Below are 18,287 nucleotides of genomic sequence, written 5' to 3' on the forward strand. Positions count from 1 at the left end.
TTATAGTAGCCAAGGTAAGAAGTAGTAACAGCTTAAATTAGGGTGGTGGCTGTGTGAGTAGAGAGGAGTCATATAAGGGATGCTGTTGAGCTAGAAGCAGCAAGACTTGGGTACTGATTGTAAATATGGGTAAGAGTGAGAAGCTAACGATGACACCAAGGTTGCAAGCTAAGTGACTGGAAGAGCAGTGGTGTCCTCACCAGCAGCAAGGAAGTTCAGAAACAGGATGGACCTGAGGGGAAAGATGTATAACAAGAGCTGAGTGAAGTGTAGATCTCACTGCATATATGCCATGTCTGACCCACTCTATCTCACTTTACTGCCTGTGGTACTTACCACACCTACAAAGGAATCTGAGAGATGGGAGGAAAATAGAATCTTTCCTGTGTAGGTGTAGGTACCTGAGTCATGATTAGAGTTATTGTCCTAAAGGGCTTGGCTACCAAAACCTAGCAGTGGAGGTGAGGAGAGTTGGGTATATCGAGTAATGATGGGTGAAGGGGAGGGGAGTAATTATGTTGGAGACAAGCCCAATACAGACTGATTGATGGGCCTTCTGTAGTATCCCTGTGGCTCCAGGGCTCCAGTTATGTCATTTTAAAGGATTTCGTGGCTTATTCATTTTAAGTTTTAGCCCATTCTTTCAGCATAAACATTAATTTTCTTGGCAGCACAGAAATCCTACAGCAGTAAAAAACCATGCTTTGTTGGCAGACTAATGTTTTTTTAATGAGCCGTTTGAATCAAAAGGATATACTGTCAGAGCTGTTGGATCAACACTGTGCTACAGTGCATTCTTAGACCCTAGAGTTGACAAGCCAATTTGTCTGAAAGAAGTAAAAGTAGTTGTTCTTGACACTTTCCTTCATGTTATCCTCTCCTGGGTGTTGTAGCCAGACAGTTGAGCCAAACCTACCCCAGCTATTAAGAGACAACAATCACCCTGGCGTCCTTGTGAATGTACTTTTGTTAGGAGACAAGGCCTAAATGAAGATACCCAGTAGTGGCAGAAAAGAATAGGAGGATGCTCTTGACAAATTTAAGAGCAACATTTCTGACAGTTGAGTTTGCAGAAAAGAGAAAGGTGCCTTTGAACTGAAAGAGTAAATGGGATATAGTAATGAGTAGCTGTGACTTACCTAGAAAGCCACACCAAAAAAAAGTTTGAAATTTTGAAGTTGCTTTGCTTCCTTGTTTTCTGTGTTATGAAAACCATTACATTTCTTTTAGCATGTGGCAGGAAAATAAGATTTGGTTCACAAAAAACTGATATGGACACAGTTTTTTAGGGATATCTATTCTGTAAAGTAAAGTACACATAAAAAACTAACACTATTAATTAGGGAATTTGGTTGTGTCATTTGTACTGTCTTCTAGAAAACTTTTCTCTCTCCAGAGCGATGACCTTTAAGTATGAGTATTACAGTGTAAAGAGACCTCCTGTCTAGCAGTATTGGTAACTATTTAATGAATAAAATGTAAGCATTAGGCCTTCTGTATTAGTATATACAAATTTCTTCACTGATGTGAAGAAACATACCAGAAGAATTTTTGACAAACTAATCATAGTGCTACTAATATTGTTGGTTCAAATCCTAGATGTGCCACTTAAGTCAATCACTGAAACCTTTTGTGAAAAGGTCGTCTTCATCAGATTTCACCTCCTCTTTCCTTTACCTTTCCTACTTTTTCATTGTTTGTACTATGGTGCCCTGGCCCTTCAAAACAAAACCAACCCTACTTCATCTTGATTTTGCTATCATAAAGAAGAAAAACTCATTCACAATGAAGAATTCATGGTATTCCCCAATGCACTGCTCTGTTTTCATTTTAAAAGAGGACCATTCAAAGAGATTTAATTTTAAGGAATAGATTTCCAATAATGGAATTTTAATGGAACTACTTGGGGCAGAGATCTTCCCAGGTCACCTTAAATAATCAGGAAGCATGTGACAGTATGGTGGGGGGGGGTGTCATCTGGCCAAGAGAAAGCTGGCAGGGGCGGAAGATGAGCGTTGTGTCAAAATGCTGTCCTTTGAAGGAAGGAATTCTGGACCCCAAAGGGCAGAGCTGGGGGCACTGTGTGGAAGCAGTTTTATGCTCAGTATGAAGAGAAGCTTCCCAACATTTAGAGCTGCCCCAAAGTGGAGGGGGCTGTCGTCTCCCACGTTGGAAATCGTCCGACAAAGGCTGGCTGGCCTCTTGGTTGGCATCCAGGCCAGATAAGGGCCGTTCCAACTGAGGGTCTGCGATATCAGACAAGGTGATTGTGCCAGAAAGAGGTAGAAAAAAGTCAGTAACATAAAATAATCCATTCATTGGATAATGATCCCCAAGGTCTCTGGGCATCTTTTTTTCTGTTAGACTGTTGATGTGTTATTTTGATATTAGCTTAAATCATATTTGTGAGCATTTTCTAATGACCATGCAGTTTCTTTCACCTTTTTTTGATCACAGCAAAAGCTATCTTATAATTGGGATCAATACTGTTAAGGCTAGTAAAAAATGAAATGTTAGTAGGCCCTACACATTGTGTTACAAGGGAGTAGTAGTGATTAAAAATAAACATCAACGGTGATGGAAAATGTTGAGTTCCTTTGCTTGCAGTTTTTGGCTTATTTATTTTAATTTTATGGGAACAGGATTGTCAACTTTAAACCCATCTGGCTCTAGCAGAGGAAAAGAAAGGAAAAGCAGGAAGTCCATTTTTGGCAACAATCCAGGCAGATTAAGCCCTGGGGAGACAGCAGCATATACCAAAACATCTGGAAAAAGTAAAGTCAGCTTCTTACCAGTATCTTTGCTTGATTCTGTATATTGGATGGATCAAATGTTTTCCTGTCGGTAATCTTCACTTGCATGCTTAAATTGTTTTTTGTAATGAATGTTCATGTTGCCTGCTGTAACTGGGTAATTAATAAGCAAGGGAAAAAAAGTTAAATGGTAGTCATATTGCAAAAAACCACCATTTTGCAATTTTAATTTCTTGAGAATCATGGTTATTTACCAGAGATGTTTTAGCAATATTTGTTGAAAAGAAAATCATCAGAAAAATTTTTCAGTTTAAAGAAAATGATAGTGGTTCTTCTGTGAATTGTAATCCTCATTTCATGTAATCCCCCAAAATGCCAGTTTGAACATATTTATTGTCCGTTTTATTCATAATAACAAATTAACCCATAAATAGACTTCACGTTGTGTTTTGATACTTGCTAATAATATACCAAATTTTATCCAAAGAAGGCAACTCCTTTAATGTTTATTTCAAACAAACCAACCTGAATGCTAGGCATTTCATGACATTTGGCAGAAACAAAACAACAAAACTCCTTATGCTTTTGGTTACTGTATTTTTTGCAGCTTGTTCAAATTATTCTAAATCTCCTACCAGAGTAAAAATTTATTTCAGAATGTAAAAGGAAAGTTTTATTTAGTCAGTATACTTATTTGTACTGTGGCACCAAAGACCTCCTTTACTTCATGGCCACCATTTTTCTTCCATGAGCAGGTCCCCAGACTTAGTTCATTTCTATCCCTACTGGTTTCTCACTGCCAACATTTTCCTCTTGTTCTTAGTTTCTTTGTTGTTGTATCATTTCAGTCGTGCCCTACCCTTTGTGATCCCATTTTGGGATTTCTTGGCAAAGATACTGGAGTGGTTTTGCCATTTCCTTCCCCAGCTCATTTTACAGATGAGGAAACTGAGGCAAACAAGGTTAAGTGACTTGCCCAGGGTCACATAGCCAGTAAGTGTCTGAGACCAGGTTTGAACTTAAGAAGATATCTTCCTGACTCCAACTCTGGCACTCTATCCACTGTGCCACCTAGCTGCCCCTCTTAGTTGCTTACTAACATGCTTTTTCTCATAGGAGAGAATGTAGTCTTTTTTCATCTCTCCTACCTTGCTCCTTATAAGCAATTTATGATCCTTTTTTTAAGTTTAGTTTTTTTGGTTTTGTTAAGGATTTAACTGCTATGTACTACTTTTTAACACTTGGAAAATTCTATTAGTTTTCCAGCATGGACTCTCCCTTCTTCCCTCCTTTTCCACTCCCTGCCTCTCCCAGTGTGGCCTCTCAAGAGTGGCCGGAGACCAAAAAAATAACAATAAGAACAGTACTTCTCAATGATGTCTCTCTTCAAATTTAGCAAGTCTATCTATTTAGCAGGCCTTTAAAGTTTAATAAGCTCTCCTGAAGCTGACACTCCATGTGCATAGCCTAAAAGAACTCATGTCACAGCCACACCATAATGAGCTATTAGAATAGAACTTTAGTAGAGGTTACTACAAATATTATAGGAAAACTTGTAGAGGATGTAACACTAGATGAGTCTAGACAAATCAACAAGGTTAGAAGATGAGACCTTTTTTAGGGACTTTGAGTGTGTCTTCTTCATAGGATTTGAATTTGCCTCCTAGGTAAGTGGATAACATTCTCATTGGTTGACTATGGGTGTTATATTATATCATGCCATCTTATATTGTTAAAATATATTATGAATCTGAGTAGCATCTTGAGCCCATAAAAAGGAGCAGGTAGAAATGCTCGAGTCTGAAGAGAGATACCAAGAGAGCTGAGTCACTGCAGAGTCCGGAGAAGTACAAGTTCATATTAGAGGGGGGGAATCCTATACAGTTGGATTGAATTGAACTGGTGGTGATTATATTTAAAATTGAAGTTCCAAAGTCACCATCTTTTAACCTTGTTAAGCTGCCCAAGCTACCACACCTTCAGGGGCCTGAAATCATAAGAAAAGATGAAGAACCAAGTTTATAGAAGTGCTGCAGTTAATCAAGGTCTCAGGAACCCGGCCCTTATGTTTTCCTGGTTGCCCTTTCCTTCTTTGACCTTCCTTTTCTCCAGATCTTGTTCTTCTTTAACAAGCCCATTCCTTTCTCGGCTGAAACGTGGCATCAAGTAATGGGTTTCTAGTTGGGGTAGATTGGTCTGGCACAATGACTAGAATATGGCTTTCCAACCTTAACTCTTAGTGTGGAGCACCCAGGATGGCAGGGACTGTCTCCCTGACCCTTCCTTCCCAGGAAGTCCACATAAGGATTTCACATCTGCTAGAATTTCAACAAAAACCTTGTCGTCAGTTACCTTCCTCTTGAATTATCTCACTGAACAGTAGCTTTGCCCCCAGATCCTTAGATAAGAAAGACCTTATTTTAATAGGCTTCAAGCAACCTGTCCTTATCTTTTAAGGTTTTCTCTGTCCTCCTTAAGAGACTAGCCCCATAGGGGCTCTCTCAGTCTCCCTCCATCTCTGTCTTCTCCATGCCTCCTTGCCTCCATCCTCTCCCTTCCTTAAAATCAGGGTTCCATGAGCTGTCCCTCAGCTTTTAGATCCTGTTCTGTTCCCCACTCAGATCCTAACAGATCTGCCTTTCAAAACATGCCCCTAGTGGACTTCTGGTGGAGTTTTTGGTGGGACTCCCTGGCTTCCCGGTTCCTTGGCATAGCTGAGGTAAATTATATGCCCTGGATTGTCCCATGAATTCTCTTGTATCTCCTTTATCTCTTCCAAATGTAGAATGTGAGCTCCTTAAAGCCAGTGACTGGTGCAGGGTTTTTTAATCTGTACAACCCCACACCAGTACAACACCTTGAACACAATAGGTACTTAATAAATGTTCACATAAGTGAGTGGAACCAGTAAATATCTGATACTTTCTCCTCGCCCGCTTCCCTCTGCAAATTACTTGCCTATTCTCAGATTCATAAATCACAGTTTATGTTCCTCACTACAATTCAGATTTACTTACACACACACACACACACACACACACACACATACACACAATACAGAGCCTTCAGTCCCTCCTCAGTATGGGCAGGGTCATGGTGTCACAGTACAAACTGGTATACCTGCAGCTCTGTCATGAAAACCTTGGGCAGAGCTTAGATTTATGCTTTCGCACTAATTCACTGGATTCTTTTGAAGGAGTTTTTGAAGTTTGTGGTTCTGATCTTTGTGGGGCTTTAGGTTCCTTCGATGGTCTGCGGCAGACCTGGGAAGAAGTTTGTTCTCTGAACACAGCCCCGTCCCTCAGCGCCATCATTAGGACACCAAAATGCTATCACATCTCATCCCTGAATGAAAATGCCGCCAAACGCCTCTGCCGCAGATATTCTCAGAAGCTGATCCAGCACACCGCCTGCCAGCTGCTGAGGACATACCCTGCTGCCACACGCATTGACTCTTCCAACCCCAACCCCCTCCTGTTCTGGCTGCATGGCATCCAGCTGGTCGCGCTCAACTACCAAACAGACGGTAAGGTTGGACGGTTTGGAGTGACTGCTTCATTTACCTATTCTTTTTGATATTAGTGTAAAAGCATAAATAGATGAAGTGTGAAGCACAGGATACAAGTATATGAAACGAATATGAAAGGGTAAGTGCTTTGGCTCCCACAGTGATACTTTGTCTCTCAATTCCCTGTTTTTTCACTGACTTCCCCTCATTCATGAAGTACTTTCCCTCTCAGGCTCTCTGGTTTCCTGCAAAACCCAGACCAGGCACCCTTTACATGAAGCCTTGCCTGACCCCATCTTTCTTTCCCCTCCACTCTCTGCCTCCCCTACCCCAGCCATTACTGCCCCTCTTCCAAACCTCTCTCATATTTGCTTCATCTAAATTCTGCCTGTGCTTGTTATGGATGTGTCTGTCATCTCCTCTGTGAGAACATGAGGGCAGGGACTGCTTCCTTATTGTCTCTGTATCCCCAGCACTTATCACGGTGCCTGGCACGTCAGAGGTACATGACAAATGCTTGTTGATTGATTGGTTAAATAGTGTAGAGTAGAGTGAAGTGATATTTGGGGCAAATCTTTGGTGTTCAGTTCAAGTGTGATTTTAGAATCAAAGAGAATCGTAGAATCATGGAGAGGCTCACATATAGTCATCTGCCTCGTATCCCTGTTCCACTGCAGACATTGGTCTATTTTTATTATTTATTCGTTTATTTATTTATTATTTATTATTATTATTGGTCCTGTTTTTAGAGATTTGCCACACAGGAATCTCATGTCATCCCAGTCCCCTCTAATAGAATCTCTGCCTTTATGATAAGGTTTACAAAGTGCTTTCGTCACAACAGTCCAAGGCTTCAGTGGATCTGTGATCCCATCAATGTGGTAGTGAGAGAGATTACAAAGCATCCTTGCTGTCTCATCCTGAGTAACTTGGTATCCTCCCTTTAATCTCCCATCCACTGTCTTTGGGCACCTTCTTCTAGTGTCTTGATATTGCACAAATACAAATGGAAAACATGTACTGTCCACTGAGTATCCTTTGTTCACTGATGCCTTTACATGATATGTCTGTCATACTTGCAGTAAGTAAATTCTTTATATCCAATCAAACTTTTTTCTACGTAGGCCCATTTTTGTTGATTATGTTGGAGATTGAAGTAGTCACTGTGCTCCTGATAATGTTAATAAAATATTCTATAAGGAATGTGTGATAGGAGACATTTTTGCCAGTTTTACATGGGACTTAAAAATTACAAATGATGCTTAAAATTCTTTGTCCATATTAAGTTTTGTAAGCTCCTAGATTCCAGGTTCAGTGACAGAATCACAGAATTTATGAACTGGAAGAGATTTTAGCAGCCATCTAGTCAGTTATTCAACATTTATTAAGTGCCTACTGTGTGCCAGGCACTGGGGGCACAAATAAAAAAAGGCAGTCCCTTCCTTCAAGAAGTTTGCTCTTTAATGGGTGAAGATAACACATATGGCAAAGAAGTCCTGAAGCAGCCCCACCGACACAGGTAAAGAATCGTCAGAGGGGGTGGAGCCAAGATGGTGGGGGGCGGAGCCAAGATGGTGGAGTAGAAAGACGCACATACACATAGCTCCGAACCCACAACCCATAGAACATCTGTAAAAAGGAACTCACGGCGAATTCTGAGCAGCAGAGGCCACAGAACAGTGGAGCGAAGGAGATTTCTGTTCCAGAGGGACCTGCAAACCTCTCGCACGTCGCATACTGGGCACCACGGACTGGGAGCCGAGCACAGCCCTGCTGTGGCCGCGGCACCAAGAGGAGCAGATCCGAGCAGGCTTCAGGGACAGAATCTCCAGCGGCCGCGTGGGTCCCTCCACCCACAGGTGACGGGGGTCGGTGAGAGGGTCTCTTTGGCGGGTCAAGAGGGGAGTGGGGTGCCCCCATAACTCAGGCCCCCTCGGGAGGCAACAGCGGAGGTGGGAGCAGACCAGGGCTCCCCAAGCAGGCAGGAGGCCAGATCCATTGTTGAAGGTCTCTGCATAAACCCCCTGAGGGAACTGAGCCCGTGAGGCGGCCCTGCCCTGACCTGACCTGAGCACCTGAACTTAATCTCACACTGAATAGCAGCCCTGCCCCCACCCCAAGCCCTGGGGCTGGGAAGCAGCATTTGAATCTCAGACCCCAAGCGCTGGCTGGGAGGATCAGGAGGCGAAGTGGGTGTGAAGAGAATATTCAGAAGTCAAATCACTGGCTGGGAAAATGCCCAGAAAAGGGAAAAAAACCAAGACTATAGAGGGTTACTTTCTTGGTGAACAGGTTTCTCCTCCCCTCCTTTCTGATGAGGAAGAGCGGTGCTCACCATCAGGGTAAAGACACGGAAGTCAGGACTCCTGTATCCCAGCCCACTAAATGGGATCAGACCTGGGAAAAGCTCAAAAAGAGCTCAGAAAATTTTGAAAATTATGTTAGAGAGGTGGAGGAAAAACTGGGAAGAGCAATGAAAGACTTGCAAGCAAAGTATGAACAGCAGGTCAGCACCCTGCTAAAGGAGACCCAAAAAAATGCTGAAGAAAATAACACCCTGAAAAGTAAGCTAACTCAAATGGCAAAGGAGGTTCAAGAAGCCAATGAGGAGAAGAATGCTTTCAAAAGCAGAATTAGCCAAATGGAAAAGGAGATTCAAAAGCTCACTGAAGAAAATAGTTCTTTCAAAATTAGAATGGAACAGATGGAGGCTAATGACTTTATGAGAAACCAAGAAATCACATAACAAAACCAAAAGAATGAAAAGGTGGAAGATGATGTGAAATGTCTCATTGGAAAAACAACTGACCTGGAAAATAGATCCAGGAGAGACAATTTAAAAATTATGGGCCTACCTGAAAGCCATGATCAAAAAAAGAGCCTAGACATCATCTTTCATGAAATTATCAAGGAAAACTGCCCTGAGATTCTAGAACCAGAGGGCAAAATAAATATTGAAAGAATCCACCGATCACCACCTGAAAAAGATCCAAAAAGAGAAACTCCTAGGAATATTGTGGCCAAATTCCAGAGTTCCTAGGTCAAGGAGAAAGTATTGCAAGCAGCTAGAAAGAAACAATTCAAGTATTGTGGAAATACAATCAGGATAACACAAGATGTAGCAGCTTCTGCATTAAGGGATTGAAAGGCATGGAATAAGATATTCCAGAAGTCAAAGGAACTAGGACTAAAACCAAGAATCACCTGCCCAGCAAGACTGAGTATAATACTTCAGGGGAAAAATTGGTCTTTCAATGAAATAGAGGACTTTCAAGCATTCTTGATGAAAAGACCAGAGCTGGAAAGAAAATTTGACTTTCAAACACAAAAATGAAGAGAAGCATGAAAAGGTGAACAGCAAAGAGAAGTCATAAGGGACTTACTAAAGTTGAACTGTTTACATTCCTACATGGAAAGACAATATTTGTAACTCTTGAAACTTTTCAGTATCTGGGTACTGTGTGGGATTACACACACACATACACATGCACACGCACATGCACACACACATAGAGACAGAATGCACAGAGTGAATTGAAGAGGATGGGATCATATCTTAAAAAAAATAAAATCAAGCAGTGAGAGAGAAATATATTGGGAGGAGAAAGGGAGAAATGGAATGGGGCAAATTATCTCTCATAAAAGAGGCAAGCAAAAGACTTATTAATGGAGGGATAAAGAGGGGAGGTGAGAGAAAAACATGAAGTTTACTCTCATCACATTCCACTAAAGGAAGGAATAAAATGCACACTCATTTTGGTATGAAAACCTGTCTTACAATATAGGAAAGTGGGGGATAAGGGGATAAGCAGGGTGGGGGGATGATGGAAGGGAGGGCATGGGGAGGAGGGAGCAATTTGAGGTCGACACTCAGGGGAGGGACAGGATCAAAAGAGAATAGAAGTAATGGGGGACAGGATAGGATGGAGGGAAATATAGTTAGTCTTATACAACACAACTATTATGGAAGTCATTTGCAAAACTACACAGATTTGGCCTATATTGAATTGCTTGCCTTCCAAAGGGAAGGGGTGGGGAGGGAGGGAGGGAAAGAAGTTGGAACTCAAAGTGTTAGGAACAACTGTCGAGTACTGTTCTTGCCGGTAGGAAATAAGACATACAGGTGAAGGGGTATAGAAAGTTATCTGGCCCTACATGACAAAAGAGAAGATGGAGACAAGGGCAGAGAGGGATGATAGAGGAGAGAGCAGATTAGTCATAGGGGCAATTAGAATGCTTGGTGTTTGGGTGGGGGAGGGGACAAAAGGGGAGAAAATTCAGAACCCAAAATTTTGTTAAAATGGATGTTAAAAGTTAAATTAATTAATTAAAAAAAAAGAATCATCAGAGAAGGGAGAATCTACCATCATCTGAGGCTGGTCATCCCACTTTTGGACAGCTCTTACTGTTGTGAAGATTTTTCTTGACACCAAGCCTAAACCGGCCTCTTTGCAACTTCTACCCACTGCTCCTTGTTCAACCCTGTGTGACCAAACAGATCAAGTCTGTTCTCTCCTCACATGAAGCACTTCAGCTCCTGAAGACAATTATCACATCTCCTCTGAGACTCCTCTTCTCTAGGCCAAACATTTCCTGGTCTTTCAGCCTCAAGGCCCTTCACTACTAGTTTAACTGGTTGCCCTATGCTGGACATTCATCATCTTTCTTATACCTTGGCAGTCAGACTTTAATAAACTACGCCAGATGAGGATTTACAAAGACAGAGTGTGATGGGATGATCACCATCCTATTCCTAGAAGCTATATCTCTCTTAATGCCAAAGGTTGTGTAAACTTTCTTGTTGGTCACTTCACACTGTTGACTTATTATTGAGTTGGCAGTCCACTAAGATCCCCAGATCCCTTAAAAAATAAACTGGTAACTATCTAGTACTTGTGAAATTAATTTTTAACCCAAATATGAGATTAACATTTATTCCTATTAAATTTCATCTTATTAGATTCAGTCCATTCCCTTTTAAGATCCTTTTGAATCTTTAATGAATCATTCCAGAATTTACTCAGTCACTGGAGTCAAGCACATTGGCCTATAGTTTGCAGAATGTGTTCTCTTCCATCTTGTGAAAATTTAACAGAATTTTCCTTTCTCTCATCTTGTGGTACCTCCCCCATTTTCCACAAAACACATCAATCACATCTGCCAATTCTTTTGACACCTGAGAAGATGGTTCCTCAGGGGGAAGGTGACTAGGATTCATCAAGGTCAGTGACCTAACTTATCTTGAGGATCGAGTCGCTATTGATCCTTGTTCTTTCTCAGCAGACAAAACAGCAAAATACAATGGAACAGCTCAGCCCTCACATCCCTGTCAGTTAATGTTGTCCCACCCACTACAAGGAAAGGAAGCTCCCTTCCTGAGCCATTTCCTCTGACAGCTTCTGAACATTTGTATTCCTGACTCTTTTTATAAGGCTGTGCTACACTCCTACAGTAAAATTCTGTCACCTGCCCTTGCTTCTATCTCATACTTTTTTTAAAACATCCAAGTTGGCAGCTGAGTCCCTTATATATCTGCATAGGTATCTTCAGGCAGGTATTTTCCCGAGAAGTGAAATTGTTTCCCCTCATGTGTTCAAAATTTCACTCTTATGTTTCTCCCATCCCTCCTGGGCTGACTTCCCCTGTAACCTTTTAGTCTGAGATGCTGCTTATCTTTTCTCAGAACCCCTTGAAATCTTATTTTTCCCAAATCGAAGGTATGCTTCAGACTATTCCCAGATCTCTGCTCCTTTTCTGTCATTAACTCTAGAAGGAAACCATCACTTCACCCCAATTCCCATCTAGCAACTGATTCCTCTCAGATAATTAGAATGAGACACAGAATAAAATTTCCCCTTATTATTTCCTCACCCTGTTAGAGGATGAAATTGTCAGCAAGGCAAGGCAAGAATGTATTGCCTCCTCTGCTTTTGGCAGAAAACCTGCTGCAGTAAACGTGTAGATAATGGAAATCCCCCTCTTACTGTCTGTCGTACCCCTGTGCCAGGTGTGTAATCAGGTTCCTCAGCGCTTCATCTATTTCCTCTCTCCCTAGGTGGCCTATAATATTCTCCAGGGGCATAATCATTTCCTGTTTTTTGTCATCCAGTCTACAGATAGCTGCCAATGGGCCCTGGACAGGGAATCACCACCTCCTTCTCTTCTCTTCTTCCTCTGACCCTGAGAGCTTTTGTCTTTCATTCTTGGGAGGACAAGCATCTTATTCCCAAGCAAACTTTTACTATCAGGTCTCTCTTCATCATTTTCTCCATGATCTAAAAAAAAATGCATATATGCACGTGTGTGTTTCTTCATAAGAACATTTTTAGGCATTTTATATTCTATTTTCCTTATAAGAGGCAGCATGGGATAGTGGGTAAAGAGCTGTTCTCTGACACACATTAGCCATATGACCCTAGGCCTTTCCAAGTTCTCATTTTGGCTAAAGTAATGCCCCTTCAGTGATTAGTACTGTTTACCACTGCATCCTGGGCTATCTCCAGTCGTCCTGATCTATATCCAGAGCCCACCCATGCTGTCCAGGGGATTGGAGGGGTTTCACCATTTCTCTTTCCAGGGGATTAAAGCCAGAGGTTAAATGATTTGCCCAAGATCACACAGCTAATGAGTGTTCGAGGCCTGATAGGAACTAAGGTTTTCCTAACTCCAGGCCTAACACTCTATCCACTGAGCCACCTCTCTGTCTAATTTAAAAAAAAAAAATCGAACATTTGCAAAGTGCTTACTATGTGCCAGGTATTGTGCTAAGTGCTTTACAAATATTACGTGTTCCTCACAACAACCCTGGGAAGTGGGTGCTATGATTATAACCATTTTACAGATGAGGAAACTGAGACAGACAGATTGAGTGACCTGCTTAGTCACACAGCTAGTCAGTGTCAAAGGTTGGATTTGAACTCGGGTATTCCTGACTCCAAACCCAGGCTCTATCTACTGTGCCACCTAGTGCCAAGCTGAGTTCCAAAATAGAAGTTTATGGGCTTATGGATGAGAATTGACAGTCTTGATTTTTTTTTCCTTTTTTTAAAATGTTCTTTCTATCTAGTATTTGAATTATTGTGCCCACTAGTGGGAGTTAATTTAAAATTAATTTGTAAGAAATAAGAAACCAGTTATTCTTTCTATTCTCAGGATGCTTATAAGGTTGAGCACATGTGACAAGCCCTTTGTGGGTAAATCAATTCTAAGATGTTTCACGCTGACCTGGAGGGCTGATTATATGCATACTACTTTACCATTTTTAATCTCAGGAAAAAAATGGTGCAGAATGCAAAACTGTTTCAGGCATGAAAGTAAAATTAGAGAAGAATTGTACCTTACCTAGCATCACTAATTTGGTTCCACAATTAGTGTTGTGTTTGGCAAAAGAGTGTTACAAGGAACAGTCAGTTCCATAAAAATGTTAGAATTGGCAACTTGAAGTGACTCTGACACCAAGACTTGTGGTGTAACCTGAGAGTTTTGTCCTGAGATTTTAATGTTAAAATATAATCCCATACTCTCCCAGTTAGAATAGTCCTCAGAGGCCCTCGAGTTAATCCGATGCATTCCTGACATGACTGGGAAATGACAAGACAGATGTGGGATATGGGCCATTCCCATACAAACGTTTAACAAGAGTGATTGACTTCTCTTTATCCACATTTTAGTATCTTATTAGGGGCCTTATTTTTAATCTTGTAGATCTCCCCTTACACTTAAATGCAGCAATGTTTGAAGCGAATGGTGGCTGTGGTTATGTTTTAAAACCTCCTGTCCTATGGGACAAGAATTGTGCTATGTACCGGCAGTTTTCTCCATTGGAAAGAGAGATGGACAACATGGAGCTTGCTCTCTATTCTTTAACTGTAAGTATTTTTATTAATGAAGTTGGAGTTTTAAATCCTCTTTTAGAGAATTTAAGGGAAACAAACTTATCATCCTAAGACTTTAGCTTGTCAGATGTACCTTCCAAAGAGGATTTTAGAACCCTGATAAGCAAGTAGAATTCCCTGGTTAGGAAAGAGAATTGTATGGATTATTTATAGACTACAATGTCCTTTATTGTATGGTTCTGAGGGACTGTTTTACTCAAATCTGTGAAGACCTACACATGAGCTATTTTCCAGGTTTCCCAGACTAAGTTTGGTAGAACCCCAAAAGATTAAATTTTTTCATTCCACCCTCAAAACCAGACCCATTTTCTATAAACCCTAGACTAAGACTCCCACAGCCTTTTTTTTTTTTTTTTTTTTTTTTTTTGTGACTCCTTACATCCAGCCAGGGAAGGAATTGCATGGAGCCCTAAGGGAGCATACTATGAAGCCTCAGCGCACACCGCCCAGAGGTGCTGTGGTGCATGTCCTTAATCTCTGTAGGGCAAGGCTGAGTAAGCCTAGCAGGCTCATCAGAAAGCCTCTCTCCCTGTCCTGTGCACCTCATCAATTCCTATGCAGGGTGTTACCTTTTTTTTTTTTTTTTTTTAATTCACATGCAGATTTGGATGAGGGGCTTTGTTTGGTGTTTTTTCAATTATTAGTGACTTTGATCCTTCTCTTTACATCAGATTGTCTCTGGTCAGAATGTGTGTCCTAGCAACAGCACAGGAAGTCCGTGTATTGAAATTGATGTCCTGGGAATGCCACTGGATAGCTGCCATTTCCGCACTAAACCCATTCATCGAAATACTCTTAACCCCATGTGGAATGAACAGTTTCTCTTCCGAATTCATTTTGAAGATCTTGTATTTCTTCGTTTTGCGGTTGTTGAAAACAACAGTTCAGCAGTAACTGCCCAAAGAATCATTCCACTAAAGGCTTTAAAAAGAGGTAGAAGAAAATCTCATTTGTTTAAACACTGACCAAGTACATCTCTAAATAAATTTTTTCTGATATATTTGCAATATTTTTTGCAGAATGTGGCCTTTCTAAAGACTGTGCAATAGACTTTGCAAATGTGACTAGGAGGGGATTGGAGGGCGGTGGAGGGAGTGCTCCCTCCTCCACAATGCCTGCTTCCCTCCTCCCCCTCACACCATAGTCCCCCCACCCCCCTTCCATTCCCTGTAAGTTCTAGCGTTGTGCAGGGTGGCTTGAAATGACCTTGTGGGGCTGAGTGGAACCAGAGACAATTATTAAGCTACTATTGAAAGCACAGCCAGGGCTGGAGAGGGTATTGGAGGCTAGCAATAACTTTAGGTAGAGAGTCTAAAAGAGAAGCCCCAAAAGCAAAGGGAGCAAAGAGCTGCATTGGGCCTCTCTGTGTTCATGTAAAAGGCCAGACTACAAGAACCCCTTCCCACAGAGCTTCATGGAAGTTCAGCATATGGCACTCCAAAGGATTACTTTATATTTGGGGGCTTTTTGATGCTATCAAAGCTATTAGAAGATGACATAGTTTGCATTGTTGCTTATTTTAGAAAACGGAAACATTAAATGCCCAGCCAACTTTAAAAGCAGTCGGATTTTTCTACTTTTTATTTTTTTCTTTGAGAATATTAGGAACTTTTGAAAGCATATTAATTCCTTTTGGATAACAAAGGCTAATTAATTGCTAATGCATGGCACTAGTTATCGGAATGGCAGAACTCACACCCAGCATGGCTAAGCAGTGTAACTGTTTTATCTCATCAAGAAACAAGTCATTCTATACTTTCTTTGGGGTTCCTGCCTTGGGAGAGTTGGCTCAGAACAGGAATAAATGTGTGGTGGACAGGTTTCACCCAGTTGTGTGTTGTTTTAGGATATCGGCATCTTCAGCTGAGAAATCTACATAATGAAGTCTTAGAAATCTCTAGCTTGTTCATAAGCAGCAGGAGGATGGAAGAAAGTTCCAGTGGCAGTGCTGTGGCAGCATCTTTGGTAACTAAACTCAAATGTTTATGTCATATTTTCATTGCTTTCTTTTAATGCTTATGCATTATTCCCTTGCCCTAAACCCACTGCCCTTCTTTCCCTCTCTCTCACATATGTATACACCACACACATGCACACTTCTTTCTTTGACTTCCACCTGCTTGTCCATCACCCAGAGCAAGACAGGGTATATGAGAACCATCACCAATCGAGATGACAATAATAATAGCTAATGTTTATATCGCACTTATTGTGTGCCTGATACCATTCTAAGTGCTTCACAACTATTATCTCATTTAATCCTCATAAGAACCTTTAAAAGGAGGTGCTGTCATTCACCATCCCCGTTTTTATAGCTGAGGAAACTAAAGCCAACTGGGTTAAGTGACTTGCTTGGGCTCACAGAGGTAAGAAGTATCTGGGGCCTGATTTGAACATGGGGGGATGAGTCTTCCTGACTCTAGGCCCTGGGCTCTACCTGCTGTGATACCAGCAACAGGTCCCAGCTGGGATACTGACTCTGTGACAATGGGCAAGTTACTTCAGTCTACTGAGCCATAAAGAGAGGGGGCTGGATCGCATCTCGGACACACTTCTGGCTCTAGAAGTCATGGGCTGTCAGTAGTCTAAGAATCTGAAGCACCTGCCAAGGACCTACCTGACCACATCCTTAGCTCCCAAGCTGCCAAGGAAAGAAGTGGTAGCCAGGACTCAGCAGCCAAGACCCCACCTTGCATTTGACTGAAGAGATCAGTCTGAGCCATACTCTCTCTGTCCATGAAGCAGTGTTGCCCTCCAGTCAAGAAGAATGCATTAAACTTTCTGTTGTAGCTTCTTGTGCCAGAGTCCTGGCAGTCAAGTCAGTAAGAGCAAAGAGTCTGAACTCAGAGAACACTGTACCTCAACTCTAAGAGAAGGTGGTGAACCTGCTTTAATGGAAACAGTAAGAAGAGGAGAAAATTAGTTACATTTCTTACTCTTCATTTGTGGCTTAGGTGGTTCCTCACCCTGGTACTTATGTCCCTTGTTCCCTTCTCAGGCAAATGTCCCTCCCTTTCCTCTTTTTTTTTCCTTTCTAAGTAGTGGATTCATTCATTAATTTAATTATTTAGTCAACAAACATTTATGAAAGGCCTCCTCTTTTGGAGCATGTGCAGTGAGGTAGTATGATAGAATGGAGAAGGTTCTGAGCTTGGCATCAGGAAGTCCTTGGTTCTGCCCCTGTGTCTAACACTGCTATGTAGTCATGAGGGTATCACTTAACTTCTCTGAGAATCAATCTGTTTGTCTGTAAAATTGGAATAATAATATATTTAGCACCTACCTCAAGGTGTTCTTGTGAGGCTCAAGTGAAATAATGTTTGCAAAGCATGTGGCAAACTTTAAAACACTCAGCAGATGCCACTGGTAAATGCTGGGGGAAATGAAAAGATAAATACAACTCGGCCCTCCTTCTTCACCACAATTCCGTGCTTGGGATTAGTAAAGATGCCTGAAATTACCCTGGGGAGCCCAGGGACCAAAACACGGCAATTCCTCCAGAAGGGTCTCTGTACCTGCATAGACTGTCCCCTGTGCCTATGCAGCCTTCTTTCTTCCCCTGAGCCTCTTAGAATTCTCAGTTTCATTCAAAGCTGAGCTCAAATAGCACTTTTTCTCCTTTTCCCCCTACCTCACTGAGGGTAGGGGGCCAGTGTGGGACATGAAACAATGCAGAGGATGTCCTCAAGCTTTAACATTGTGTTCTGCTGTCCAAAAGCCCCATTTCTCCTAGCCACAGAGCAGCAGCAGCATGGTGCTGCTAATATCCTTGAAGTGTGGCCCAGTTCTGCGCTGTTAGGGAGGTAGAGGATGGTGACAGCCAGCCCAAACATAGTCTGATGATGTTCTGAACAAGGGAAGTTGCCACAGAGTAGAGAGAAGGGGATAGATGTGAGAGATTATTTGGAAGTAGAACCATCTGAATTTGGGGCTAATTGCACATGTGCCATGAATGAGAAGTTGAGGATCACACTGCTGTAATCTTGAGTGGGTGACCAAAAAGATGGTAATGCCTGTGACAATGGTGAGGTAATATAAAAGAGGAGCAGGTTGGTTCGAGGAGATAGAAGTCCTGCTTTGGGCATGTTGAATCTGAGAAGCCTATGCGCAACCAAGTCTAAATATGCAAAA

At 41.7% G+C, this 18,287-nt stretch overlaps 1 protein-coding gene across 7 annotated transcripts in view; it reads left to right on the forward strand.

Moving 5' to 3' along the window:
- Positions 1-18,287, forward strand: part of PLCE1 (phospholipase C epsilon 1) — a 322,319-nt gene that overhangs the window by 280,476 nt on the left and 23,556 nt on the right. For 6 of the 7 annotated variants that reach the window (XM_072625626.1, XM_072625644.1, XM_072625637.1 and 3 more), the window contains 5 exons: positions 2,643-2,774; positions 5,992-6,279; positions 13,966-14,129; positions 14,828-15,089; positions 16,003-16,121. In XM_072625626.1, the coding sequence (XP_072481727.1) occupies positions 2,643-2,774; positions 5,992-6,279; positions 13,966-14,129; positions 14,828-15,089; positions 16,003-16,121 (965 nt within the window). The remainder of the gene's footprint in view (positions 1-2,642; positions 2,775-5,991; positions 6,280-13,965; positions 14,130-14,827; positions 15,090-16,002; positions 16,122-18,287) is intronic. The other variant, XR_011970818.1, reaches the window with a different exon arrangement.

Source organism: Notamacropus eugenii, chromosome 1, assembly GCF_028372415.1.
Source record: "Notamacropus eugenii isolate mMacEug1 chromosome 1, mMacEug1.pri_v2, whole genome shotgun sequence".
NCBI lineage: Eukaryota > Metazoa > Chordata > Mammalia > Diprotodontia > Macropodidae > Notamacropus > Notamacropus eugenii.